The 26,819-nt window shown below is 65.6% G+C and overlaps 3 protein-coding genes across 3 annotated transcripts in view; 1 reads left to right on the top strand and 2 right to left on the bottom strand.

Annotated features, from left to right (window-relative positions):
* Positions 1-2,374, bottom strand: part of PPP1R9B (protein phosphatase 1 regulatory subunit 9B) — a 6,885-nt gene extending 4,511 nt beyond the window's left edge. Inside the window, 1 exon segment of the mRNA XM_088179471.1 lies at positions 1,048-2,374. Coding sequence (XP_088035597.1) covers positions 1,048-2,359 — 1,312 coding nt within the window. The 5' untranslated portion in view covers positions 2,360-2,374.
* A 384-nt stretch (positions 2,375-2,758) lies between these two features.
* Positions 2,759-7,934, top strand: SGCA (sarcoglycan alpha). The gene is given in 11 exon segments (XM_088179470.1): positions 2,759-2,923; positions 4,037-4,168; positions 4,384-4,825; positions 5,140-5,279; positions 5,364-5,436; positions 5,559-5,660; positions 5,663-5,756; positions 5,969-6,131; positions 6,478-6,683; positions 6,820-6,846; positions 7,728-7,934. Coding segments are annotated over 11 exon segments (1,728 nt in total). The 3' UTR covers positions 7,912-7,934.
* Positions 7,935-11,098: 3,164 nt separating this feature from the next.
* On the bottom strand, positions 11,099-26,604 carry COL1A1 (collagen type I alpha 1 chain). Its single transcript, XM_088179468.1, is given in 51 exon segments — positions 11,099-11,480; positions 11,574-11,816; positions 11,909-12,099; positions 12,867-13,149; positions 13,238-13,345; positions 13,411-13,542; positions 13,638-13,745; positions 13,868-13,921; positions 14,173-14,280; positions 14,389-14,442; positions 14,556-14,663; positions 14,761-14,868; positions 14,960-15,121; positions 15,512-15,565; positions 15,907-15,960; positions 16,059-16,166; positions 16,267-16,320; positions 16,432-16,485; positions 16,588-16,695; positions 17,027-17,134; positions 17,383-17,481; positions 17,576-17,620; positions 17,804-17,857; positions 17,964-18,017; positions 18,121-18,174; positions 18,788-18,841; positions 18,958-19,056; positions 19,140-19,193; positions 19,368-19,466; positions 19,646-19,699; positions 19,958-20,065; positions 20,151-20,204; positions 20,422-20,520; positions 20,603-20,630; positions 20,633-20,835; positions 21,084-21,137; positions 21,284-21,328; positions 21,456-21,509; positions 21,751-21,795; positions 21,900-21,953; positions 22,060-22,113; positions 22,224-22,277; positions 22,394-22,447; positions 22,592-22,645; positions 22,877-22,921; positions 23,667-23,735; positions 23,822-23,914; positions 24,220-24,255; positions 24,367-24,401; positions 24,597-24,791; positions 26,394-26,604. Coding segments are annotated over 51 exon segments (4,527 nt in total). The 5' UTR covers positions 26,476-26,604; the 3' UTR covers positions 11,099-11,333.
* Positions 26,605-26,819: the final 215 nt, after the last annotated feature.

Below are 26,819 nucleotides of genomic sequence, written 5' to 3'. Positions count from 1 at the left end.
TCACGGGCCCGAGGCCACCCTCAGCCCCCCAGCTCAGGGGGCCACCACTGTCCCCTGGCCTGTCCCCCGTCCCAGGTGGGGCCACCCACCCGCTCTGACTCAGAGCCAGAATTTAGGCCGGGCTCTAAAAATAACCCGGCTCCGGCACAAAGCAAGCGCGGCTCCTGCGGCCGGGGGGATCCGTGCGGGAGGAAGGGAGGGAGGGAGGGAACACCCCAAAATAACCGCACGGCCCCTTTATCCCCCCCCCAAAAAACCCCCAGGGGAGACCCCGAACCCCGCAGGATCCGTGCCGGGAGCGGGGGGTGCTGCCGCCCACCCGCCACGCTGCCGAGGCACTTCCCCTTCCTCCCCTTCCTCCCCTTCCTCCTCTTCCTCCCCTTCCTCCTCTGCCTCCACTTCCGAAACCGTCCTGGGCACCGTGCTGGGCACACGGGGGGCACATCCCCCCCCCCCCGATGTGCCACCTTGTCCCCAGGGACCCCCGGGCTGGGAGGAGCCCCAGGATGGCCCAGCCCCGGCCCCCAGCGCTTCACTCTGGGCTATTTCGGGCATCCCCACCCAAAATATGGAGCGGTTTTGGCCCGGCCTGGGCACGACGCGGGGGTTGGCACTGGGTGCTGTGCCTGGCGGGTCCCAGTGTCACCTGTCCCCACCACACCGGGTCCCAGTGTCACCTGTCCCCACCGCAGCGGCCCTGGGGTCCAGGGATTAACCATCTTCATTAACCAGCTAATTAGCCAGGCCCAGGCCCTGCTTCTCCCAGCACAGGGACAGGGACAGGGACAGGGACAGGCCCTGTCCCCTGGGTGGCACAGGGAATGGGCACACAGAGCCCCAGCCCCTTCTTCTGTGCCCGCCATAGGGGTGATTCTGTGGGGGTCACACACCCCATCACCCTGGGGTACCCCTGCCCACGGCACCCCTCACCTGGGGTACCCCTGATCCTGGCACTCCTCACCTGGGGTACCCCTGATCCTGGCACCCCTCACCTGGCTGCCCTCCCTCCCTCCCTCCCCAGCCTCCCCCGCGCCCAGCCAGGCTCACCTGGATGGGGGCTCACCTGGATGGGGGCCGTGCTGAACTGGATCTTGCGGTTGGGGACGGGCTCCTCTTCCTCGGACAGCCCCGGGATCTCCACGCAGCCCGACTCGGGCTCGTACAGCCCTTCGGCCTCCTCCTCCTCCTCCAGCCCGCTGCCCCCCGAGTCCTCCCGGAGCCCGCTGTAGGCACTTATGTCCACCAGGTCCGCCTCGGAGAAATCCTCCTTCTTGGCCTCCTCGGAGCCTTCGCCCTCCTCCGCCCGCTCGCCCTTGACGCCCTCCTCGCCCGTGGCCACCCCCGAGCCCCCGTCCAGCCGGGGGGCTGCGGCCGCCGGACCCTCGTCCCCTTTGGCCGCTTGGGGTTCGGGAGGCGCTTCACCCACCACGGCTGCTTCCTCCTCCTCCTCCTCCTCCTCGCCCTCTCCGCTCTCCTCCACCTCCACGGGTTTGATCTTGCACACCTCCTGCACCCTTGGCGCGCTCGCCTCCTTCTCCGCCGGCCTCCCGCTCTTCCCCGCCGCCTTCTCCTTCTCCTCGTCCTGCTGCCGGCCACGAGCCGGGCCAGCGTGGCCATCGCCCGGGCGAGCGGCCTCGGTGCCAGGCGCGAAGACTCTCGGCCTCTTGGCCACCACCTTGGCGTTGAGCGGCGCGGCCGCCCTGCCCTGCGCCTTGTGCAGGTTGTTCCTCAGGTCGGCCTTCTCGAACACGGCGCTGAGCTGGCTCACGGTGGGCGACACCGCGTCCGCGTCCAGCTTGTCCAGGGACTCGGTGCTGCCATTGAACCTCACCACCACGTCCAGCTTGCGGTCCTGGAAGCCGGCGCGCTCCTTGCGCAGCAGCAGCTTGGTGGTGGTGGCTTTCTCCTGCGGGCTCCTCTCGAAGATCTTGCGGGTCTCCTGCAGCTTCGAGAAGGGTTTGTCGGGCTTGGAGTCGAAGCGGCTGACGCGCTCCGAGACGCTGGTGCCCAGCTTGAGGAGGTTGCCCTGGTCCACGCTGTCGCCGAGGCTGCCGGCCCGGGGCAGGGACAAGCGCACCGGCTTCTCCTTGGCCTTGGCCAGGTCGCAGGAGCCCTCGGGGCCGGGCGCCGTCCCCATCTGCAGGAACATGTTCTTGATCCGATGCACGTTGGAGCCATACTTCTTCCCTCGGCTCTTCTTGCCGTCCTCGCCATCGGCCTCCTTTGTGGGAGCCAAGGCCTGGATGGTGGCCTCGTAGGCGTTCCGGTGCGGGGACGCGCTGCGCAGCCCCCCCCCGGCCCCCGCCGCGCCCCCGGCCGAGGGGGAGCCCCCGGCCCCGCCGGCCTCGGTCCTCAGCATGGTCCCGGCTCCCGCATCGCTCGCCGCCACCGCCGCCGCTGCCCCCGGGCCCCGCGCCCGCTACCGCGGCGCCAGGGCGGGGCTGTGCCGGGGCAGGGGGGGGGCTGTGCCGGGGGGGCAGCGCTGCCCGGCTCGGTCAGGCCATGGCCCCCATCCCGCGGGGCCCCTCCGCCGCGGCGCTTCTTCCTTCCTGCCTTCCTTCCTTCCTCCTCCTCCTCCTCCTCCTCCTCCTCTTCCCCTTTCTGCGCGCCGGTGATGGAGCCGCCGCCGCCGCCGCCGCCGCCGCGCTCTGCCCGCCCCGCTGCCCGCAGAGCCCTCTGGGTCTGAGCAGCGCTCGCTCCTTCCTCTTCCTCAGCCGCGCTTCGGCCTCAGCGCCGCCGCCGCCGCCGCAGCCCGGCCATGGGGACCCCCCCCCCCTCCCCTGCGCTCGGCTCCGCTCCCCGTGCCCGCACCGGGGTCCCCTCCCTGCGGCGGGGCCCCCCCGGCAGCGGCGCTGTGCAGTGTGGGACCCCCCCACCCAAACCGCCCGCTCGGCCGCTGGTGCCACCCCCCGGCTCTGTCCCCGTGTGTCCCCCATCCCCAGTTCTGTCCCCGTGTGTCCCCCATCCCCAGTTCCGTCCCCGTGTCCCCTTCCCCAGTTCTGTCCCCATGTCCCCGTGTGTCCCCCCATTTCTGTCCCCAGCTCTGTCCCGTGTCCCCCCAGTTTTGTACCCACCCCCCGGATCTGTCCCTACATCCCCCCCATCCTGTCCCCAAATCATCCCCCCCCCTTCCCTCATATCTCCCCGAGTTTGTCCCTCTGTCCCCCCCATCCTGTCCCCATGTCCCCCCATCCTGTACCCGTCCTGTCCCCATGTCCCCCCATCCTGTCCCCGTGTCCCCCCCCAGTTTGTCCCCACGCCCCCCCATCCTGTCCCTGTGTCCCTTCCGGTCTGTCCTCGTGTCCCCCCGTTCCTGTCCCTGTGTCCCCCCAGTTTTACCCACATGTCCCCCACCCCGAGGCCTCCCCCCAGCCCCGGGGTGTCCCCCCAGGACCCCAAATTCCTTCCTGGCCCCCCCCAATCCCTGCTGGGGGTGCAGCACATCCCTGACAGTGCCACTCGGTGGTGACAGGAGGTGACACTGTGACACTGTGCAGTGCAGCCCCCGCTTTCTGCACGGCCGGGGGATATTTTGGGGGGGATATTATTTTGGGGGGGATATTTTGGGGGGGGTTATTTGGGTTTTTTATCTTCCCACTGGCAGCCCGACCCCTGTGGCCGTGTTGGGGTCCCTCCTATGCCAGGTGGGGGACGGGACAGGCGACACCCCGGTCCCCAAGGGGGGCAGCAGGACCCTGCAGATGTGCGGTTGTCCCCTCCCCGTGTCACCCAAGGCCCTTTGTGCGTGACGAGGCGTGACGCGACACGGGGGGCGGCCCCCCCACGACCACCCCTCCCCTTCCGCCGCTGCCATCGCCCCCCCCCCCCGCACGTCCCTGTCGCTGTCACCCCTCTCTGTCCCAGCACACGCGTGTTCCCCTCTCGCCGGTGGCCATCCTGGGGGATGCCTCGGCTGTCCCCAAGTGTTCCCCCCACCGCCACCCCGCTATCCCAGAGTGGGGACACCGGGACAAACCCGCCCTGGGGACACCCCAGGGTCCCTCGGCAGCCCCGGAGCTCCGTGTCCCGGTGACAGGAGGTGGCGGTGCTGGCGTGTCCCCTGTGGGACCCCCCCGAGGGCCCCCCCGGCCCCGCTGGCCCCGTCAATCAGCGCTGGCCCTGTCCCTGTCCCCGCTCCCGGAACATGGAGGGCCCCGCGCTGCTCTGGGTGCTGGCAGGCGAGTGACAGCCCTGTCACCCCCCGGGGACACGGCCGGGCCTGGGGGACCCCCGGCAGGGAGGGGAGGGGGGACCCCAGAGTGGAGGGGGCACGGGGGGTGCAAATCGGGGGGGACGGGGCTGGGACGTGACAGAGCTAAAAAAAGCCACCGAGTGCCACCGTGGGACAGGCGGGGGGACAATGAGTGGACTCGCGTGTGACAGCCAGGCCCAGGGGACCTGCTGGGCCCACCCTGTCCTTGTCCCCATGCCATCCTTGTCCCCTGTCCTGATCCCATTCTGTCCCTGTCCCCATCCCTGTCCTGCCCCTGTTCCTGTCCCCTCCCAAACCTCCTCCCGCTCTGCCTGGGCACAGCTGGCACTGCGGGGACATCTGGCACTGCGGGGACACCTTCCTGTCCCTCCGAGTGTCCCAGGGCTCTCTGGGCACCGGGGAAACTGAGGCAGGGAGGGGCCGTGGGCCCAGCCCCGGCTCCAGCCCCGTGTGTGGCCACAGCGCTGGCCCTGGGGGTGGCCCGGGCCACTGTCCCCGAGCACCGCGTCCTGCCCGACCTCCGCCTCTCCGCCGAGACCGGAGCCATCTTCGTGCACGAGCTGGAGCGGGAGCTGTTCCTGGAGGCCTTCTCTGGGAGCGAGGATGATGATGGTGAGGGAGTGAGGATGATGATGGTGAGGGAGCGAGGATGATGATGGTGAGGGCCGGGATGGTAAAAGGGGGGGGGGGGGGCACTGCCCAATGCTCCCCAGCAGGATCGCCCCAGCCGGGCTGTCCGTCTGTCCGTCCATGCCCCCTCCACGCTTTCGGGGTCCCCCAGCTCTGCCTCACTGCCCTGGGGGTCCCCTCAGTTTGGGGTCACACCCCCAGGGACGATCCCCATTCCCTTGTGGGACCATCTGGATGGGACGGTGGTGTCCGTGCCCACCCCCCCGTGTCCCCCGTGTCCCCCCGTGTCCCCACAGCCCCCGTGACCTTCCGTGCCCACCTGTGGGACCACCCGGACCTGCCGCGGTGGCTGCGCTTTGTCCAGCGGGACCCGGGCCAGCCCGGCTACCTGTACGGGTGCCCGCTGGCCCCCGAGCTGGGCACCCACAGCGTCCAGGTACGGCCCCCCACCCCTCCCGCAGCGTCCGGGGTCACCTAGGAGTGTCCCCACCCACCCCAGGTGTCCCCTGTGTCCCCTCAGGTGCTGGCCTACAACCGCCACACCTTCGCCACCGCGTCCCAGCGCCTCGTCATCAGCGTCACCCCCGCGCCAGGTGAGACCTGGGCACCCCCAAACCTCCCGGGGCGTGCCAGGTGAGACCCGGGCACCCCAAACCTCCCGGGGCGTGCCAGGGGATGTCCCCATGGGTGCCACCTGTGCCACCTGTCCCCGCAGGTGGGGACGCGCCGTTCCAGGCCGAGTTCCTGGTGGGGGACAGGAACGTGGAGGAGCTGCTGCCCGAGGCTGCGCGGGACCTGTTCCTGCTGGGCTCGTCCGGGTCTGGGGGCGCGGGGACCTGCACGTCATCAATGTCACCTCCGCCCTGGACCGCGGGGGCCGCGTCCCGCTGCCCATCGAGGGCCGCAGGGAGGGGTACGGGGGGGCTCCCTGAGGGGGTTTTGGGGTCACCTCCGACCCCGACATGAGGGGTGGGAGGTGAACACGTGGGGTCTCCTCACCGGGGGTGGTTTTGGGGTCACCTGTAGGGTGTGCATCCAGGTGGGATCCCACGGCCTCTTGTGACCCTGGGTGGTTTTGGGGTCACCGATCTGACCCTGGGTGGTTTTGGGGTCACCTGTCCGCAGGGTTTATGTCCAGGTGGGCTCCCACAGCCCCTTCTCGCCCTGCCTGGCCTCGGCCGTGTCCCCTCAGAGCCGCTCCCGCTGTCACCGGGGCCAGCGCCCGCTCGCCTCCTGCTACGACACCTTCGCCCCGCACTTCTCCATCCGCTGGTGCAACCTCACCCTGGTGAGACCCCCCAGAACCCCCCAGAGCCTCCCAGAACTCCCCAGAACTCCCCAGAACCCCCCAGAACTCCCCAGAACCCCCCAGAGCTCCCCAGCCCCTCCTGACGCCCCCTCCCCTGCAGCTGCAGGCCTGGTACAACCTCACTCTGGTGAGAACCCCCAGAACCCCCAGAACCCCCAAGAGGCTCCCAGAGTCCCCCAGAACCTTCTCCAGAACCCCCCAGAGCCCCCCCCCCAGAATCCCCCAGAACCCCTCAGAGCCCCCCAGAACCCCCCCAGAACCCCCCGGAACCCCCCGGAACCCCCCGGAACCCCCCAGCCCCTCCTGACGCCCCCTCCCCCTGCAGCTCCAGGTCCAGCCCAGCCCCACCCCGCCGGGCCCGCTGTGGGGTCCGGGAATTTTGGGGGACGGCGGCGATTTCGAGCCCCCCAGCCCGGCCGCGGCCCGGGAGTTGCTCCCCTCGTTCCTGGTGACCCTGCTGGTGCCGCTGGCGGTGGCCGCGCTGCTGGCCCTGCTCCTGGGCCACCTCATGTGCTGCCGCAGGGAGGGAGTGTGAGTCTGGGGGACAGGGGGGTCCCCCCAACCCTGCCGGGGTCCCCTGTGACCCTTGCGGGTGCTGAGAGCGCTTCTCACCGGAATTTTCGTGTTTTGTTTTTTTTTTTTCCTTTTTTTTCTTCTGATTTTATAGGGAAAAACGGGACTTGGAGACGTCTGAGTAAGTCCTGGTGGAGCTGTGGGGGTGCTTTGGGGGCGCTGCTTTGGGGGCGACACCCGGGCAGGGGGGGAGACCCCAAAGATGAAGGGCAGACCCCAGAAACCACGCACAGACCCCAGTGATGGGGTTCAGCTCTCACTTTTGAGGGGATCAGACCCCAATAAAGAGTGGGAAGATCCCTGTGATGGGGAGCAGACCCCAATAACGGGGTACAGACCCCAATAGAGGGGTACAGACCCTGATTTTGAGGTGAAAATCCCAATTTTGGGACGTAAGCCCTAAGGACGGCTGTGCTGACCCCAGAGACGGGATAGGAACCCCAATATCGGGATAGGACCCCCAGTATCGGGATAGAAACCCCAATAGAGGAATAGGAACCCCAGTGATGGGATAGGAACCCAAATATCGGGACAGGAACACAAATAATGGAATATGAATCCCAATAATGGAATATGAACCCAAATATCGGGATAGGAACCCAAATATCGGGATAGGAACACAAATAACGGGATAGGAGCCCCAATGTCGGGATAGAAACCCCAACAGCGGAATAGGACCCCCAATATCGGGATAGGACCCCCAATATCGGGATAGGACCCCCAATATCGGGATAGGAACCCAAATATAGGGATAGGAACACAAATAACGGGATAGGAGCCCCAATGTCGGGATAGAAACCCCAACAGCGGAATAGGAACCCAAATATAGGGATAGGAACACAAATAATGGAATATAAACCCCAATAATGGAATAAGAACCCAAATAATGGAATAGGAACCCCAGTAACGGAATAGGGACCCCAATACCAGGATAAGACCCCCAATATCGGGATAGGACCCCCAATACCGGGTCCCTAAGGGGGTGCCCCGGGCCCCCCGCAGCCTCCAGCTCTTCCACCACAGCTCCATCGCGGGGGACTCTCGCGAGCTGCGGCTCATGGCCTCGAGCCGGGCCGTGCCCCGGCCGCTCTCCACCCTGCCCATGTTCAACGTGCGCACGGGCCAGCGCAGCGACCCCATGGGCAACCTGCGCCACGGGGCCCGCGCCCCCCTGCTCCCGCAGTGAGGGGACACGGGGGACAGCGGGGACACGGGGGGACAGCGGGGACACGGGGGACAGCGGGGACACGGGGGGACAGCGGGGACACGGGGAGGACAGCGGGGACACGGGGAGGACAGCGGGGACAGAGGGGACACGGGGGGACAGCGGGGACACGGGGGGACAGCGGGGACACGGGGGACAGCGGGGACAGAGGGGGGACAGCGGGGACACGGGGGGGGACAGAGGGGACACGGGGGGACAGAAGGGACGCAGCGATGGGGACAGCAGAGACAAAGGGGACAGAGGGGACACGGGGGGACAGCGGGGACACGGGGGGACACGGGGGGACAAGGGGACACGGGGGACAGAAGGGACACAGCGACGGGGACGGGGGGGACAGAGGGGACACGGGGGGACAGAAGGGACGCAGCGATGGGGACAGCAGAGACAAAGGGGACAGAGGGGACACGGGGGGACAGCGGGGACACGGGGGGACAAGGGGACACGGGGGACAGAAGGGACACAGCGACGGGGACAGCGGGGACAGAGGGGACACGGGGGACAGAGGGGACAGTGCTGGGATAGCCTGGGGACAATGGGGACAGCTCTGGGGACAGCTCTGGGGACAGCGGTGTCCGGGTGGGTTTTTTTGGGGGGATAAAACCCCGGCAGAGGGAGGAGGAGTTCTGCCCGGAGGATTTGGGGTGTCCCCGCTTTAGGGCGAGTTTTGGTGCGTGAATTGAGTCCTTAGGGACGGAATGAGGCTTTTCTGCTTTATTTAAATAAATACTCCAATAAATATTCCAATAAGTATTCAAATATATATTCAAATAAATATTCCAATAAGTATTCAAATAAATATTCAAATAAATATTCCAATAAGTATTCAAATAAATATTCAAATAAATATTTGGGGGTGTTGAGCTCCCCCATCAAAACTCGCAGCCCCCCACAAAGGCTGGGATGGCTCCCAGTGACCCCCCCAGCCCTGTGAGGGGACAGGGGGGCGGGGATGGGGACAAAAGGGGGGGACACAAACCCAGAGCCCCCCCAAACCCCCCCCGTCCCGGCTCACCTGGCTGTCCGTGTGTCCGCCCGCGTCCCCCCTCAGCCTGAAGGCTCCGCTCAGAGCCGACCCCTCCCCTCCCCCTGGGTGCCCCCGGCCCAGCCCCTCGGAAGAAAGAGGCTCTTTGAGAGCCCCCCCGGCCCCCGGAAAGCGCGGGGGCCCCGCCGAACAAGGGCGGCCATTGACGGAGCGGGGCAGGGGCGGCACCGAGGGCTCGGCCCCGGGGTTGGGGGGGGGTCCCCGCGGGTCCCCCGGCCGTGGGGAGGGGGCACAGAGTGGGCACAGCCCCTCGCCCCTCTGCCCCAGTTTTGGGGGCGTCTCTCTGAGCCAGCCCCACTCCCCAGTGTTCGTTTTTTGGGGTCACCCTGAACTGAGCCCCCCCAGATATCCCCAGGGTGTCCCCGCCCTATTTGGGGACACAGATCCCCACCCCCCAAGCCCCTCCTTTTGGGGGGTCTCAGCCCATCCCAACCCCCCCCACTGGGGGTGGGACCCCCCTTCTTGGGGGAGGAGGAGGAGGAGGAGGAGGAGGAGGAGGAGGAGGACGGGCAGGGAGCGGAGCTCAGAACTCGCCGGGAGCAGAGCGGGATCGGCCAGGACCAGAGCGGGATCGGGGACCAGGAATTCCCAAAATCGCCCACCCAGGACCCCCAACCCCGTCCCCCCCCGAGCCCCACGAGAGCGGCGCAGAGCAGCCCAAGGTTGGTTGGATCATTTCACATGCCTTTATTTCAGCAGTCAGGAAAGAAAAAAAAAAAAAATATATATCATCCATTTCTAGGGGGGGAAAAAAAAAAAAAAAAAAAAAAAAAAGAGAGAGGGAGAGAGAAAAGAAGAAAACCCCAAAACCACTTTAAAATTATTAATTAATTAATTAATATAATACATTATACAGACTAGGTACAAAGCTGGAGCATCCACCGGGAGCTGGGCCCGGCAAAGGGAGTGGGTTCGTGCCCCTCTGTGCCCGGGGAGGGAGGGAGGGAGGGAGGGATGGATGGATGGATGGATGGATGGATGGATGGATGGATGGATGGACAAAAAGCTGCTGGAAGACGAGAGAGGAGCTGAAGTTCCACCTGCTCAACCTGGAAAATCGATTTATTCCCTTTCCCCCTTGGAATTTTGTGCCTCTGTCTTTGCGGGATTTGGGGGGGGTGAGGGAAGGAGGGGGGGAATAGCACCTTTGGAAAATTCCCGAGTGGAGCTGAGCAGCAAAAAAAAAAAAAAATCAACCATAAACTGGAGGGGGAATGAAAGCAGAGCAAGCTGAGAGATCTTTGGAGGTTGTAGCACCAGGAGGTCCCGGGCTTGGTTGTTCCGGGGCCAAAATTAAACAGAATATTTAAAAATAATAATTAAAAAAAAAAAACTAAAAAAGACTCAAAAAAACCAGGATAAAAATCCTGAGGGAAAGAAACCTCCAAAGGAAAATCAAAATAAGAGAACAACAGAGAGAAAAAAATTGGGGGGGGGGTTATGAGGGGGGAATTAGCACCTTTGCTCTGAACCTGGCAGGAAAGTCCCGGCACGGCTGAAAAGCTCCGAACGAAGCTAAAAAACAAAAAAGAACCCCAAAATTCAGGCTCAAAAAAGACGATGAAACACCCCGAGAGTGGTGAGGTAGCCATCCGACAGGGCTGGAGCTGCTCCGCCGCTTGGGAGGGAATTGGTTTTGCTGCCTGAATAAAAATAAAATTAAACAACGAACAACGAACAAAACGAAACGAAAAAAAAAAAAAAAATCGTCATAAAAATAACCAGAACGAAAGGAAACCGAGAGAACTCAAAATCAGCATTATCCAAATAAAAAACAAAGAGAGGGGAGAGAAAGGGGGGAAAACAAAGGGGGAAAAAGCAAATTATAGGCAGGAGTTCAACATCTTCCTCACAGCAAAAAATTAAAATTCTAATGAGATGCAAGAAGCGAAGGGGCCTGGGGGAGGGGCCGGGGGTCCCGGGGGGCTCGGGGACCTTTTTGGGGGGAGCTGAGCTTTGCCATCTCCGGGGCTGAGGAATGAGGGGGGGCAAGCAAGCGAACCCACTTCCTGGTGATTTTGTTTGAAAAAAGTCATTTATTTAGGTTTTTTTATATTTTTGGGGGGGGTTGAATGGTTTTTTTTTTGGGGGGGGGTGGGGGGGGAAGGGTTTTTGAGGTTTTTCTCTTACGGCAACGCAACCGGAGTTGTTTCAGAGACGCTGGATAGAAAACCGACACAAATTCAAAGTCCATGTGAAATTTTCTCCTTTTTTTTTTTTTTTTTCCGGCTCTTTTTTTTTTTTTTTTCTTTTTGTGTGTTTTTTTTTTTTTTATTATTATTATTACTTTTATCATCATTATTATTACTCTCTCCTGTCACGCGTGGGGCATCCGTGGGGGTTACAAGAAGCAGACGGGGCCGATGTCGATGCCGAATTCCTGGTCCGGAGCGCCGACGTCCATAGGAGCCAAATCGATGATGGGCAGGCGCGAGGTCTTCGTCGTCTTGTACTCGATGACTGTCTTGCCCCAGGCGCCCGTGTGACTCTGTGGGGACACCGCTGTCACCTCCCCGTCCCCTGCGGGTGTCCCCCCCGACCCCATCCCCGCGTCCCCAGCGCGGCCACCCCCGGCACTGACCGTGCAGCCGTCCTCGGTGACGCCGTAGGTGAAGCGGCTGTTGCCCTCGGCTCGGATCTCGATCTCGTTGGCTCCCTGCAGCAGCAGAGCCTTCTTCAGGTTGCCGCTGGCCTGGTCCATGTAGGCCACGCTGTTCTTGCAGTGGTAGGTGACGTTCTGGGAGGCCTCGGTGGCCATGAGGCGCAGGAAGGTCAGCTGGATGGCCACGTCGGCCGGGTTGGAGCCTTCGCCGCCGTACTCGAACTGCGGGGAGAGGACATCGGTCACCATCGTCACCCTCCGGCCACCCCCCTCCTCCCACCCCTCCCAGCCCCGCCGAGGCCGCCCGGGCTCACCTGGAAGCCGTCGCTCATGGTCTCGCCGAACCAGACGTGTTTCTTCTCCTTGGGGTTCTTGCTGAGGTACCAGTTCTTGCGGGCGATGGACGCCTGGCTCGGGTACACGCACGTCTCGCCCGTCTCCAGGTTACAGAACACCTTGATGGCGTCCAGGTTGCAGCCTTGGTTGGGGTCGATCCAGTACTCGCCTGAGGGGACAGGGATGGGGTCAGGATGGGGGGAAGAGGGGGACGGAGAGGGGGACAGGCAGGGGGGACAGCAGGGGGGATAGCCAGGATGGGACAGGAGAGGGACAGCCAGGGGGGATGGAAAAGGGGACAGCCAGGATGGGACAGGAGAGGGAGACAGCCAGGATGGGACAGGAGAGGGACAGCCAGGGGGGAATGGAAATCAGGAATAGCCAGGAGAGTTGAAGGATGAAGGTGAGGAAGAGCCCCAGGGGATGGAGGATGGAGCTGAGGAACAGCCAGAGGGATGGAGGTGAGGAGAATCCAGCAGGGAACAGGTGAGGAGCAGCCAGAGGGATGGAACAGGTGAGGAAGAGTCCCAGGGGATGGAGGTAAGGAGAATCCGGGAGGGAACGGGTGAGGAAGAGCAGGAAGGGATGAAGGATCAGCCGCAGGGGATGGAGGACGGAGGTGAGGAGCAGAGGATGGAGGGATGGGTGAGGGTTGGGTGAGGGATGAAGGACGTGAGATGCTGAGGAGGAGGAAGGTGAGGAGCAGCCACGGGAGATGAGGAGGGAGGTGAGGAAGGCCAAGGAGGGAGCTGGGGGCGGAGCGTGGAGCAGGAAAAGAGGAAGAAGGAGAGGAGCAAAGAGGAGAGGGACATGGAAGGAGGAACAGGAGAGACAGGACAGGCGAGGGGACGTGCGGATAACCCGGGAGGGGAAGAAGGACAGAGGTGAGGAGCAGCAGAGGGGACACAGACGGGACACAGGGACCAGGACACCGACCGCTCTTCCAGTCTCCGTGGCACATCTTGAGGTCGCGGCAGGTGCGGGCGGGGTTCTTGCGGGTGCCCTCGGGGCTGCGGATGTTCTCGATCTGCTGGCTCAGGCTCTTGAGGGTGGTGTCCACCTCCAGGTCGCGGTCGCGCATCACGTTGGCATCATCGGCCCGGTAGTAGCGGCCGCCGTCGTGCGCCTTCTCCTGCGGCGGCTGCGGCAGGAAGCTGAAATCGAATCCACCGCTGGGGGGGCCGGGAGGACCGGGGGGCCCGGGGGGGCCGGGGGGACCCTGAGGGGGACGAGAGGAAGAGGATGGTGAGGGAGAGGCTGGCGATGAAGGCTGGCGGTTCTGGAAGGGAGGACGGGTCGGGACGTACGACAGGACCGACGTCGCCGGTGCGGCCGCGGGGGCCGGGGGGACCGATGGGGCCGGGCAGCCCGTTCAGCCCGTCCTTGCCAGCAGCGCCAGCGGAGCCGGGGGGACCCTGCGGGACGGGAGAAAAGAGTGAGCGTGACCCCGGCAGAGATGTCCCCTCCAGCCCCGACACACGCGGAACCCGATGGCGACCCCCCGCCCCCTCCCCGCGGTGACACTGCCGCGGATGTCGCAGCTCGCCCCGGGACTCACCCGGGGACCGGCGGGACCGGAAGCACCAGAAGGACCTTGTTCACCAGGAGAGCCCTGTGACAATCGAGGAGGAGGAAGAGGCGACATCAGAGGTGACATCGGCACCTCGTGCTGCCCCCCAGGACGCGGGGCCACCCCACGGCACTTACGGGAGGACCAGGTGGGCCCTGGAGACCGGAGAAGCCTCTGTGACCCTTCATGCCTCTGTCACCCTGTTCACCGGTTTCACCTTTGTCACCACGGGGACCTTGGGGACCCTGCAGGAGGAGGAGGAGGAGGAAGAGGAGGAAGATGAGTTGAGCGGGGTCCTGGCCGGTCGCTGTCCCCAAACTCTGGGGACACAGAGGCGGCGAGGAGGACAGAGCAGGACATCACTTACAGCAGGACCACGAGCACCAGCAGGGCCAGGGGGGCCAGCGGGACCTTGGGGACCCTGGGACAGGAGAGAAGGGGACAGGTTAGAGCTTCCTGCACCTCCTGCTGCTGCTGGCTTGGGGCAGAACCACCCTGAGATGCTCAGGGACCCCCGAGCGGGGCGGTGGCACCTGTGACATCGCCCTTTGCAGGGTGGTGGCACCTCTGCCTTCCTGGCTCCTTCCAGCAGCGGGAGCTGAGCCCCAGAACATTTTGGGGTGTCCCCGGGCCGGGGGGTGCAAGGGGGGCTCTGGACAGAGCATCACTTACGGTCTCACCACGATCTCCGTTCTTGCCAGCAGGACCGACGGGGCCGGGGGCACCGGGGGCACCGGGAGCACCAGGGGGGCCGGCGGGGCCGGTCTCACCACGATCGCCCTGCGAGGAGGAGGAGGAGGAGGAAGAGGAAGAGGAGGAAGAGGAGAGGTCAGTGAGGGCCAACACAAGCCCACCACCCCTCCCGCGCCCCTCTCAGAGCCCACTCACCTTGGGACCAGCAGCGCCGTCACGGCCGGGGGCACCTTCAGCACCGGGAGCGCCCTGGGGGGGGGAGCAAAGACCCGCGTTAGGGTGGGGGGGGAACGGGGGGATCTCCCTGAGCCCCCCACGGGCAGTGCCCATCAGTCCCGATGGTGGCCACCGTGGCCACTCACCTCACGTCCAGCTTCTCCGGGGGGTCCAGCCAGGCCGGGGGGGCCCATGGGGCCGGGGGGGCCGCGTTCACCGGGGGAGCCGGAGGGACCCTGTTTGCCGGGTTCACCCTGCGGGGGGACACAACGCGGGGGTCACAAACTGTGGGGGCTGGGGGGGGGGGGGGTGACAGAGTCTGCGGTTCCCGGGAGCCCCCCCGGTACTCACGGAGGGGCCGGGCAGCCCAGGGAAGCCTCGCTCGCCTCTCTGGCCGGGCAGACCAACCACACCGCGCTGGCCAGCGATACCTTGGGGTCCGGGAGTGCCGGGAGCGCCCTGCGGGGACAAACAGCACCTCAGCGGTGGCCACAGAGGGGACAGCCACAGGGGGTGACAAACAGAGGGGTTTGGGCAGGGCGTGACTCACGATGGGGCCGTCAGCACCGGGGGCTCCTTTCTCTCCTGGGGGTCCGGGGGGGCCGGCGGGTCCCGGCTCTCCGGGGCGCCCAGCGGGGCCGGTCTCACCGCGGGGTCCTTTGCCACCTTCCTTGCCGCTGGGGCCGGGAGGGCCGGGGAGGCCGATGTTGCCCTGGGAGGGGAAGGGGAGGCGGTGCCGTCAGGCCGGGACCCCCCTGCTGCCAGCTCAGGGGTGGCCAGAGGGGTCCCGGGGACAGGGGGGGACAGGGCGGCCACGGGCGGCACCGGGGTGGTGCCCAGCACCTGGCCTGTGTCCCCAACACTTGTCCTGTGTCCCCAACAGATCCTGGTCTGTGTCCCCAACACTTGTCCTGTGTCCCCAGCATCTCCTGTCCCATGTCCCCAGCATCTGTCCTGTGTCCTCAGCACATCCTGGGGTGTCCCCAGCACCTGTCCCGTGTCCCCAGCTCCTCCTGTCTTGTGTCCCCAGCACATCCTGGGGTGTCCCCGACATCTCTTGTCCCTTGTCCCCAGCCCCCCCATCTCCCCCCAGGGTACTCACAGAGGGGCCGGGGGGTCCAACTCTTCCAGCAGCACCAGGGAAACCAGTAGCACCCTGGAAAGGAGGAAAGCCGCAGTCAGTGGGGTGGGATCCAAAGCTCCAGGGGACAATTCCCTGACCGGGAGTCACTGCAGGGCACCCCGGGCTGGTGGTCAGGGGGAAAGCGCCCACCTGGGGCCGATTTGGGGGGGATAAAGGCAAACCCCCCCTTTTCCCCCTGCTGGGGTGAGGCCACCCCACTCTGGTGCCATCCCCAGGCGGATTTGGGGGCGCAGGGCTGGAGGTGCCCCGCGGTGTGAGGGGAGCAGAGGCAGAATCAAAGCTGGGGGCTGTTCACACCCAGGGGTGTCCCCAGACTCCCCCAAACGCCCCCTCCCCACAATCCCGGTACTTACAGGGGGTCCAGCACTTCCGCGAGCACCTTTGGGACCGGGAGCACCAACAGCACCCTGGGCAGGAAGAAGAGGAGGAAGAGGAGGAGGAGAGGGGTGAGCTGAGCTGTGGGGCTGCAGGCCGGGCAGTGGGGGGGCTGTGGGGGGACACTTACAGCAGGTCCAGGAGCACCAGTGGGGCCAGCGGGGCCGGGGGGACCGGCGTCACCCTTGGCTCCAGCATCCCCAGTTTCACCTTTAGCACCAGGCTGGCCGTCAGCGCCCTGCGGGACACGGGGCCAGGGTGAGCCCGGGGGGCTCAGAGCCACCCTGGGGGGCAGGAGGGGACCCCCGTGAGGGGGATGGCCGGGCTGTCACACTTACAGGGGGGCCAGCAAATCCAGCAGGACCGGGAGGGCCGGGCTCGCCACGGTCACCCTGGAATAGAGAGATGGGAGGGACCACGTGAGACAGGCAGGGATGGCCACCATGGCCACCAAAGAGTGGCCACCCGTGGCAGGGCTGTCACCGAGAGTGGGGGACACTTACGGGAGCACCACGGGCACCAGTGGGACCAGCAGGACCGGGGGGACCGGCTTCACCCTGGAAAAGGGGAGGAAAACAAAAAAAAAAAAAGGATCAGGGCTGTGGCGAGGAGGTGGCGGTGGATTCCCGGACACTTCTGTCCCTGCGGGATGTCCCCACCTTGTCACCAGGAGCACCAGCAGGGCCGGGGGGGCCGATGGGACCGGTCAGGCCTCGGAGACCGTCCTTGCCAGGAGCGCCATCAGCACCTTTGGGACCGGGGTCACCCTGAGGGAGAGACACAAGGGTGGGTGACAGGGACAGGTCCCTTGTAGGGGTTCATCCCCCCTTTGCACGGAGACATCCCCGGTTCTTCATCCTCCCGGGACAGGCTGGCACCATCCTCCTCCTCCTCTTTCCAGCCAGGAATTGTCCCCAAGGGATGGGGACAGAGGTGACACCGAGCATCCCCTCGCCAGGACGCTGCTGCCCACCAGCCATGGCTTGGGGGCACATCCAGCCCCGGGGGGATGATGAGGAGGGCACAGGGATGGTGAGGAGCAGGTCACCAAGGGGGACACTCCGGTTTTGGGGACACGAGGGCTTTGGGGACACGTACTCTGTCACCCTTGGCGCCTGGCAGGCCGGCAGCACCACGCTCTCCGGGCATACCCTGCAGACCGGGGGGCCCTTGGTTCCCGGGGGCTCCGGGAGCACCAGCATCGCCCTGGGAAAGGGAAAACAGGGATGGGTGAGATCCCGGCAGAGTAAATCCATCCCGGTGCACAAATCCATCCCGGTGCACAAATCCATCCCGGCACAACAAATCCATCCCGGCGCAACAAATCCATCCCGGTGCAACAAATCCATCCCAGCTTCTGCCCCAGCCTCAGGGGTGAGGCCAAACCCAGCCACCCTCACACCTGTGCCCCAAAGGTTGGGGACAGTCCCTGTCACACCCAGCCTGGCACTCACCTTAGCACCATCGTTACCGGGAGCGCCGTTAGCACCGCGGGGACCTTGGGGACCGGGGGGACCTTGGACGCCGCGTTCTCCGGGGAATCCTCTCTCACCCTGGGTGGGGGGAGGTGGGACAGGCCCCGTCAGGGCCGTGTGGGGCACTTTGGGGTGCCGAGAATTGGGGGGACACGGGGGGGGTTCAGCTTACCCTGGCACCGGCGGGACCGGGGGCTCCAGCGTCTCCGGGGACACCCTGGGCAGGAGGGAGGGTGACAAGTCAGAGAGGAATGGGTGGCACTGGGGACAGGCAGGGGAGTCCCCGGGGTGGCCTCAGGGGTCCCTCATTGCCTGGGCAAGGCTGGGATTCCCATTGATCCCCCACACCAGGGACAGGGGTGATGGGGAGGGGACAGGAGGGTCCCCATCCCACACTCACCTGCTCTCCGGGCTTGCCAGCCTCGCCAGGGGGGCCAGCGGGGCCGGGCAGACCCTGGGGAGGAAGAAGAGGAGCCATGAGCCACCACGGAGGGGACAAAGGAAATGTCACCCCCACTCTGGGTGCTCTGTCCCCTGCCGGGGAAGGGAACACTGCTCACCTGGAAGCCAGGAGCACCAGCGGGACCTTGTTCACCTCTTTCTCCAGCGGGACCCTGGGGGACACAGGACAGGCATGGAGGGGGGCAGGTGGCTCCCGAGCCCCTTTTCTGGTGGCCGGGAGTGGCCCTGGGTGGCCGCGGGCCGGGTGATACTCACGGTGGGGCCGGGGGGACCTTGGGCACCGGTTTCACCATCCTTGCCAGCAGCACCCTGGAGGGGGGAGGAGGGAGAGGAGGGGGCTCAGAGCAGCCCCCGCAGGGCTCTGTGTCCCCCCCGGGCTGGGCGTGGGCCTGGACACGGCCACGGGATCCTTCGAAGGCCGGGAGACACCGCGGCGAGCTGCCCGCGGCCACGTCACCCGCTGTCCCCGCTCCAGCACGGCCGGGAGCCCCCGGGACGGGATCCCAAACACCTCATCCCGCTGTGGCACCGGGCCGGGAGCCTTCCCTGGCTGCGCTCGGCAGCCTCACAGCCCAGTCACACCCAATACAACCCGCATTCGCACCCTGATGACATCCCAATCACACCCCATTAAACCCCCATTCGCACCCTAATGACATCCCAATGACACCCCATTAAACCCCCATTCGCACCCTAATGACATCCCAATCACAGCCCAATCGCACCCCATTCACACCGCATTAAACACCCATTCACACCCCATTCACCCCCATTCCGCTGTCCCGTGCCAGGGTGGCCCTGTCACCCTCCCTGTCACCCTCCCTGTCACCCCACAGCACGGTGACCCTCTGTGTCACCTCACACCGGGGTCACCCTCCTTTGTCACCTCCCCCCGGGTTGTTTGTCCCCACCCCGCACTCACCACGGCGCCGGGGGGACCGGGAGCTCCTCTCTCGCCAGGTTTGCCGGGTTCGCCCTAAAACCAGAGCGGGGTGAGCCCGTGACGACCCCGGGCAGGGGGGACAGGACCCCCGAGTGACCCGGGCAGGGGGGGACAGGACACCCGAGGGACCCGCGGAGGGTGACACTCACCGCAGCACCTTTGGGACCAGGGAATCCCATCACGCCCGCCTGGCCTCTGGCTCCGGGGGGGCCGGGGGGGCCGGGGCGACCGTCTTGGCCAGCGGGACCCTGTCGAGGGGAGCCAGCGGCTCGTTAGCTGGGCCCAAGGTGGCGAGCCAGGGGAGGAGGGGACATCAGCGGGGACAACTTACAGGAGGACCGGTCTTGCCGTCGGGCCCGGGGCTCCCGGGGCTTCCAGTCAGACCCTGCGGGGCAGCGGGAGGGGGGTCAGGAGCTCAGGGGTTCCGGGGATGCTCCAGAGAGCGGGAGCGTCCCGGAAAGCGGCTGCTCCGCGGGCACGGAGAGCAGGACAGCGCAGTGGCCGCGCTGAGGTGTCACCGTGTCACCGTGTCACCGTGTTTGTCACCGAGCCCGCTCACCTTGGCACCGGGGAGTCCGGGTTCCCCGGGGCGTCCAGCTTCACCAGGAGATCCTTTGGGGCCAACGGGGCCGGGGGAGCCGCGCTCACCGGGGGGACCCTGGGGAGGGGGGACAGCGGTGACCCAACTGCAGGACAGCACCCGGGGACCGGGACAGAGCCGTGTCCCCGCGGGTGGCAGCCACACGGAGCCGCTGTGGCCGCTGTGTGGGCGCGGGTGGCAGTGCCCAGAGTCCCCGCTGACGCGGTTTTGTCCCGCAGAAGGACGCGAGCACCCACCTTGGGACCGGCGATGCCATCGGCGCCAGGGAAACCGCGACTGCCGGGAGCGCCCTGAGGGGGACACGGCAGGGTCAGTGTGGGGACACGGGGGGACACGGGGGAGGGATGTGCCACAGCGGGACACGGCCGCCAGCGGGAGCAGCCTGAGGGGCTGGGGATGTCACCACGGGGTCCCCAAACACGCATAAAATCCAGCGGGACACGGGAAGATGGGGGGAGGACGGGGATGGGGACAGGGACAGGATGGGGTCAGGGACATGGCAGCAGTGGGGACAAGGACAGGATGGGGACAGGGACGCTGCTACTCACACGTTCGCCAGCGGGGCCGGGCAGCCCAGCGGGGCCGGGCTCACCACGGGCTCCTCTCTTGCCTTCCTCGCCAGCAGGGCCGGGGGGACCTTGGACACCAGCGGGACCCTGGGGAAGGAGGCGAAGGGATGAGGACCCCCAGGAGGGGCCAGCAGGGGCCGCGCCCCCGGGGACACATCGCGGGGACACTCACGGGTTCGCCTTTGGCACCGGTGTCACCCTTGTTGCCTGGAGCTCCGGGCTCGCCCTGCGGGGGAGAGAAGAGAGAAAAGATTTAACACCGAACTGAGGAGCAGAGCGACCCCAGGAGCCCCCCCCGAGGGACAAAGACCCAGCATCTGCCACCCCCTGCCCTGGCAGGGCTGGAGGGACACCTCAGAGGCAGCTGCAGGTGGGAGCAGCAGCCCGGGGAGCAGAGGGAAGGAGCGGCCCGGGAGGAGCAGCAGCAGCCCGGGGATACTCACGGTGTTACCCTTGGGGCCGGGGGCGCCGCTGGGACCTTGGGGTCCGGAGGGACCGCGGGCACCGGGGAATCCGGGAGCGCCAGCGATGCCAGGAGCGCCCTGCAAGAGGCACGGGAGCCGTGAGGAACCGCACAACCCTCCCTGGCCCGGCCGCGGGGCAGGGGACACGAGGGACACTCACGGTGGCACCCTTGGCACCAGGTTGGCCGTCAGCACCGGGGTTGCCCTGCGGAGAGAAGGAGGAAGAGGAGGGTCACGGCGGGGCTGGCAGGACGTGAGGCCGCAGGACAGGGAACACCCTCGGCTGTCACTTACAGCAGGACCGGCAGCGCCAGCGGGGCCGGGGGGACCGGGCTCACCACGAGCACCTTGGGGACCTTCGCTGCCACGAGCACCCTGAGGACCGGTCTCACCCTGGGGAGGAAGAGGAGGAGGAGGAGGATGAAGAGCCGTGAGCGCCAGGGCTGCCCCAGCAGGGCTGATTCCATCTGCGGCTCCTTCCCGTGGAGGCACAGCCGGGGACAGCGCCCGGGACACGGCGTGGGGACATCCCCACGTGTGCCACTGTCCTGGGCAGTGCCAGCCCACGGACACCCCGTCCCTGCCCAGTGACCCCCCAGAGCCCCCCCAGTGCCCCCCAGTCCCTCCCAGCACGGCCCTACCTTAGCACCAGCGGCACCGGGGAAGCCGGGGGGACCAGCGGGACCAGTTGGACCCTAAATGGGAGCGAGGGCGAGAGTCAGAGCGGGGATCCCACCCGGGAGGGGCGGGTGGGACCCCCAGGCAGCAGAGCCCCGGCTCCAGGCCGGGATCTCCCCCCGGAGGAGCTGCAGGAGCGTGGGGGGGGTCAGGGGTTACTTACGGGGGGACCGGCAGCACCGGGAGCACCGTCATTGCCACGAGCGCCCTGGGGACAGGGGACACCGTGAGTGACACGCACAGGTGGGACAGGTGAGCCCCAGGCATGGGACAGGTGAGCCCCAGCCCCCCGTGCCCGGGCAGGGGTCTCAGCCCTGCCCATCCCAAATACTCACAGCAGGACCGGACGGGCCGGGACGGCCTCTCTCACCGGGAAGACCACGAGGACCCTGGGGAGGGGACAGGACAAGTTCAGGACACGCTCGGGTCACCTGGGTGGACACTTCCCCCTTCCTGAGCCCCCTCCCTTCCCTGTGCCCCCCCGCTGCTGTCCATGGTGACGTTTCCAAGGGGTTAAACCCCTCCCGCCCCATTCCCGGGCGGATCCCCCAGGAGGAGCTGGGTCCCCATCAGGTGCCACCCCCTGTCCTTGTCCCCCCTTGCCCAGAACCCCGCGGGTCCAGCACTCACCATCTGCCCAGGAGCTCCGTTCTCTCCGGGGCTGCCGGGCTCTCCCTAGGGAGGAAGGACACGGGGACACCATGAGGGACCTGCTCCGCGGGGAGGAGGGGACGGGGTGACATTGCCAGCACAGCGGTGGCACTGCCACCACTCCTCACCTTGGGGCCAGCAGGTCCAGGCTCACCCTTGGCACCATCCAGACCACTGAAACCCTGGGGGGCAGGAGAGAGGAGGGGTGGGGGGTCAGGAGGGGACCCTGGCTGAGGTCAGGGGTCCCTCGTCCCCTGATTGTCACCAGCACGGGGGGAGGGGACTCACTCTGTGTCCCTTCATGCCCGGCAGGCCGGCGGTTCCGGGGAGACCTCGAGCACCCTGGGGGGAACAGGAGGGGGTGAGGGAGGCGCTGGGGGGGCTGTGCCCACACCAGAGCACCCCAATCCCGAGGGGGTGGCCAGCTGGGGGTGTCCCCTGGCGTGTCTCACCTGGGGGCCGGGGGGACCCCGCTCTCCGGGGCGCCCAGGCTTGCCAGCTTCACCCTGAGGACAAGGACACAGCGTTGGTGACACGTCCCCGAGCCAGGCAGCTCCTGCTCACCTGGGGGGGACGGCAGGGCCACCAAAGTGGGGGTGACTCGCAGGGACAGGCCACTCACGTCATCTCCGTTCTTGCCAGGGGGGCCAGCGGGACCTCGGGGACCCATGGGACCCTAAGAGAGGGGGAGGGCAGGGTGAGGGGGCTGAGGTGACAGGGGACAGCTGTGCCCGGGCCGTGTGGGCACAGGCAGGGCTGGCAGCAGCAGCACTGTCCCCATGGCCAGGGGACATCGGCTGGAGCAGGTGACAGCACTCACAGAAGCACCAGGCTCGCCAGGTTCACCAGGGGGGCCTTGGAAACCTTGAGGACCCTGCGGAGGAAAAAATAAAGGGAAAAAAAAAAATGGGTCAGAAAGTGAAAAGTTTGGGCCTGGATCGCCCAGTGGCAGCGGTGGTGTCCCCACGCATGGTGGCACCAGGGCTGTGTCCCCACGTGCTGCTGGAGGTGTCAGGGAGGGTGTGGCACCCTCTGCCCTGTCCCCCCACCGCCCCCGGGCGCTGTTTGTCCCCAAACCCAGATGACAGGAGAAGGTGACACTCACGGGAGCACCGGGAGGGCCGGGGAGACCACGGGGACCAGCTGGGCCCTGGGGGAGAACAGAAAGGGTCATCAGTGTCACCTTGTCACCCTGTCCCCATCACTGCTGCACCCACTGCTGCCACCCCACCACCCTCCCCCTGCTGTCCTCACCTCCACCCCATCGCTGTCCCAAAGCCACCCCCGAGCTGTCCCCATCACCCCCCACTCCCTGTCCCCACTGCCACCCCATCCCATCCCATCCCTGTCCCCATCACCAACCTGTCCCCAGACCTGTCCCTATCCCTGTCCCAATCCTCACCATTCCCTGTCTCTATTGTCACTCCATCCTTGTCCCCATCACTGTCACCATCATTCCCTATTTCCTGTCACCATTTCCTGTCACCATCCCTGTCCCCATTCTCTGCCCTCATCCCTGTCCCTGTCCCATCCCTGCTCCATCCCTGTCCCCATCATTCCCAATTTCCTCTCCCTATTTCCTGTCCCCATCACTCCACATCCCTGTCTCTGTCCCATCCCTGCTACATCCCTGTCCCCATCTCTATCACCATCCCTGTCCCCATCATTCCCTATTTCCTGTCCCCATCCCTGTCCCATCCCTATCACCAACCCTGTCCCCATTCCTGTCCCCATCATTCCCAGTTTCCTGTCCCCATCCCTGTCCCCATCCCCGCCCTCCCTCCCATGTCCTGCTGCTCGGTGCCATCACCAGCACAGGGAGCTCTCCTGTCCCCTCTGACAGCTTCACCCCCACCCCCTGTGCCCCCCAGTGCCCCCCAGTGTCCCCAGCTCACCATGGGCCCGGGCACTGCCATCCCTCCAGCCTTCTCGTCGTAGCCGTAGGACATTTGGGGAGCGAAGTTCTGCGGGAGAGGGAGAGCAGGGCCAGGGGTGAGCGGGGCACGGGACCCCCGGGGGGGCTGCACCACCAGGGACCCCCCACACTCACCCCACCGAGGCCTGGGGGGCCGGGAGGGCCGGGGGGGCCCGGGAGTCCGGGCTGGCCGGGAATTCCATCTCTGCCAGGGGGGCCGGGGAGTCCCTGCGGAGAGAAAAGGGGGGGTGAGACCCAGAGGGGTTGGGGTGACCCCAGAGGGGTTGGGGTGAGACCCAGAGGGGTTGGGGTGACTCCAGTGGGATTGGGGTGAGCCCCAGTGATGTTGGGGTGAGCTCCAGTGGGATGGGGGTGAGCCCAGTAGGGTTGAGGTGACCCCAGTGGGGTTGGGGTGAGACCCAGAGGGATTGAGGTGAGTAGAACTGGGGTGACCCCAGCAGGACTGGGGTGACCCCAGCGGGATTGGGGTCCCTGCAGAGCAGGGGGCTCTGGGGGGGGGGGGTCACACCCACCCTGTCTCCTTTGGGGCCTGTGTCTCCTTTAGGACCCTGTGGGGCAGAGACAGAACACGTTAGAAAAGGGGGGAGGGGGGCAGCTCCAAACAGGGGGGCGGGGCTGGGGTGAAATTTATGGGGGGCTGATTTTGGGGGGGCCCTTACCTCTACTCCAGCATTCTCTGGGTAGGCAGGGGAGGCTGTGGGGGCAAAAAAGGGGGCTCAGAACAGGGCAGCATCAGCAACCCCCACTGGGGTTGGGGACACACGGGGGGGTTTGGGGGGGATTGGGGACACGCAGGTCCCGGCGATGTTGGGGGACACCCGGGGATGTTGGGGGACACCCGGGTCCCCTCGGGGAGGGTTGGGGACAGCCGGGGGACGTGCGGCGGTACCGTCGGTGTCGGGACAGATGGGGCAGCACTCTCCGAAGGGGATCTCGGCGTTGGGGCAGTCGGAGGTGTCCTCGCAGATCACCTCGTCGCACAGGATGTTGCCGCTGTCGCAGACGCAGATCTGGCACGGTTCTGGTTTCCACACGTCCTTGTCGTTGTACGTGAGCCCATCCTGGATGCAGCTCCCAGTTTGGACTGGGACAGAGCGAGCGGCAGCGTCAGGAAAGGCGGAACGGAGTCCGGAGCCTTCCTCCCACCCCCCCGCCTCCTCCTCCTCCCCTCAGCCCCCTCTCAGCGCTTCTCTCCCTTCATCTGGTTCTCATCAGCCCGCGCGGTGACACAGGAAAAGCTCCACAAGAAACTCTTCCCACATCGGCTGGAATTTAAACAAAAAAAAAAAAAAAAAAAAAAAATCCCCGCAGCCACTCGCTCCGTCCAGACGGGGCCAAGGCAAACACCCCCCACCCCCGTGGGAGGGGGACAGGGGGGTCCCCGGGACCCCCGGGGGACGCGACAGGGACGGGCTGGGCTGGGCTGGTCCCGGAGCCGGAGCTGAAATTGGATCCAGGCGGGTGCGGGACGGGGCTGGAGCGGAGCGGGGAAGGGGAGGCCGGAGAACCGAGACGGGCGGGGAGGGAGGGGAGGGAGGGGAGGGCAGGGCGAGCAGCCAGGCCCGGGGGTGGCCCCACGCTGGGGAAGGGTCCTTGGCGTGGGGAAAGGGGCGAGGGGCTGCGCCAGCTCGTGGGACAACACCCCTCCCCAAAAATAAAATTAAAAAAAAAAATTAAAAAAAAAAAGCAAAGAAATAAGAAAGAGGCAAAAAGAATGGCAAAGGGGGGGGGGGAGGGAAAAAGAAGTTAAAAAAAAAAAAAGGCAAATGGAAAATGCAAAATTGCAAAATTCTTCTGGGGTAAAAAAAAAAAAAGCAAAATGGGAATGGGAAAGACAAAATGCAGAATGGGGAATGGCGAAGGGGAAGTGCGGGATGGGCACTGTCAATGCAAAATGCATAATAATGCATAATAACAATAATAATAATAATAATAACAATAATAACAAATAATAATAAATGCATTGAAGAAAAGCACCAAAAAATTCCCCCCGAAAAGGACAAAATGGGGCAAAAAGCGATGGGCGCGGGGCCCAGGGTGCCGGTGTGCCCCCCTGGCACAGGTGGCAGCGGGCACGGGGGCCGTGGCGCGGGGGGTGACCCCAGGCGCGCCCCCGGCAGCCCCCGCTCCCCCGGCTGCAGAAACATTTTGCTTATGAATCATCCGAGACTTTTCTAATTCTTTCCTGATGGCTTTCGCAGATCCCGGGGCTGGGCCCCCCCCTCTCCCTCCTCTCCCCCCTCTTCTCGCTCCCGCGCTCTTTCCCCCCTTTCCTTTCCCTTCCCGGCCTCCTCCTCCTCCTCCTCCTCCTCCCCTTCGTCCCGGCTCCCTCCTTCCCCGCCGGCTCCTCTCCACCCTTCCTTCCCTCCCCGCTCTTGGCAGGGCGCCCCGGCTCCTCATCCCCAGATCCCCCCTAAGCCCCTTTCCCTCAACCCCAAATCCTCCCAATCCTCTTCTCTTCTCTTTTTTTTTTGTTTTTTTTTTCTTTGCTTTTTCCCCCCTCATTTCTCCACTTTCCCCCTAAATTCCCTTCTCCGCTCCGCTCGCCCACCCCGAGTTCCTCCTCGCCCACCCCAGGGCAGCCGGGCCGGGGTCTCCGGTGCCACCGGAGCCGGTGCCAGCCCGGAGCCGCATCCCGGCGGGGTGAGGAGCATCCCCCACCCCCCACCCCTCACCCACTACTCACTGTCTTCCTCTCCTTGCCCGCGGGCGAGTAGGACAGTCGCTGCTATCAACAGCAGTGACCGAGAATCCACAAAGCTGAACATGTCTAAATATTAGACATGTAGACTCTTTGGGGTCTCTTTTGTTCTTAGCTTGGGGTCATACGGGGCCGACGCAACCCTGGAGCTCCAAATCCAGACCCCAGCAGAAAGTTCCTACTGCCCTTCGCCCACTTCTGCTGCGGGCCCTTTATACGGTGCGGAGCCGAGGGGAGGTGGGACCCGGCGCGAGCAGCGGGTTTTGGACGGCCCCCTCGGCCAATCAGAGGCACCCAGCGAGTCGGGGGGCACCCCCTGTCCCCCCCATCCCTCCCTCCCCCCCCCCGGGCCGTGTGTCCGTGCACACGCAAACACGGCCGAGCACACGCGTGTGCCCCGAGCGGGGCTGG

The sequence above is a fragment of the Sturnus vulgaris genome, chromosome 27 (assembly GCF_052056855.1).
Source record: "Sturnus vulgaris isolate bStuVul1 chromosome 27, bStuVul1.hap1, whole genome shotgun sequence".
In the NCBI taxonomy this organism is placed as follows: Eukaryota; Metazoa; Chordata; class Aves; order Passeriformes; family Sturnidae; genus Sturnus; species Sturnus vulgaris.
The sequence above is the reverse complement of the archived record's forward strand: the minus strand, read 5'-3'. Positions and strand labels throughout refer to the sequence as shown.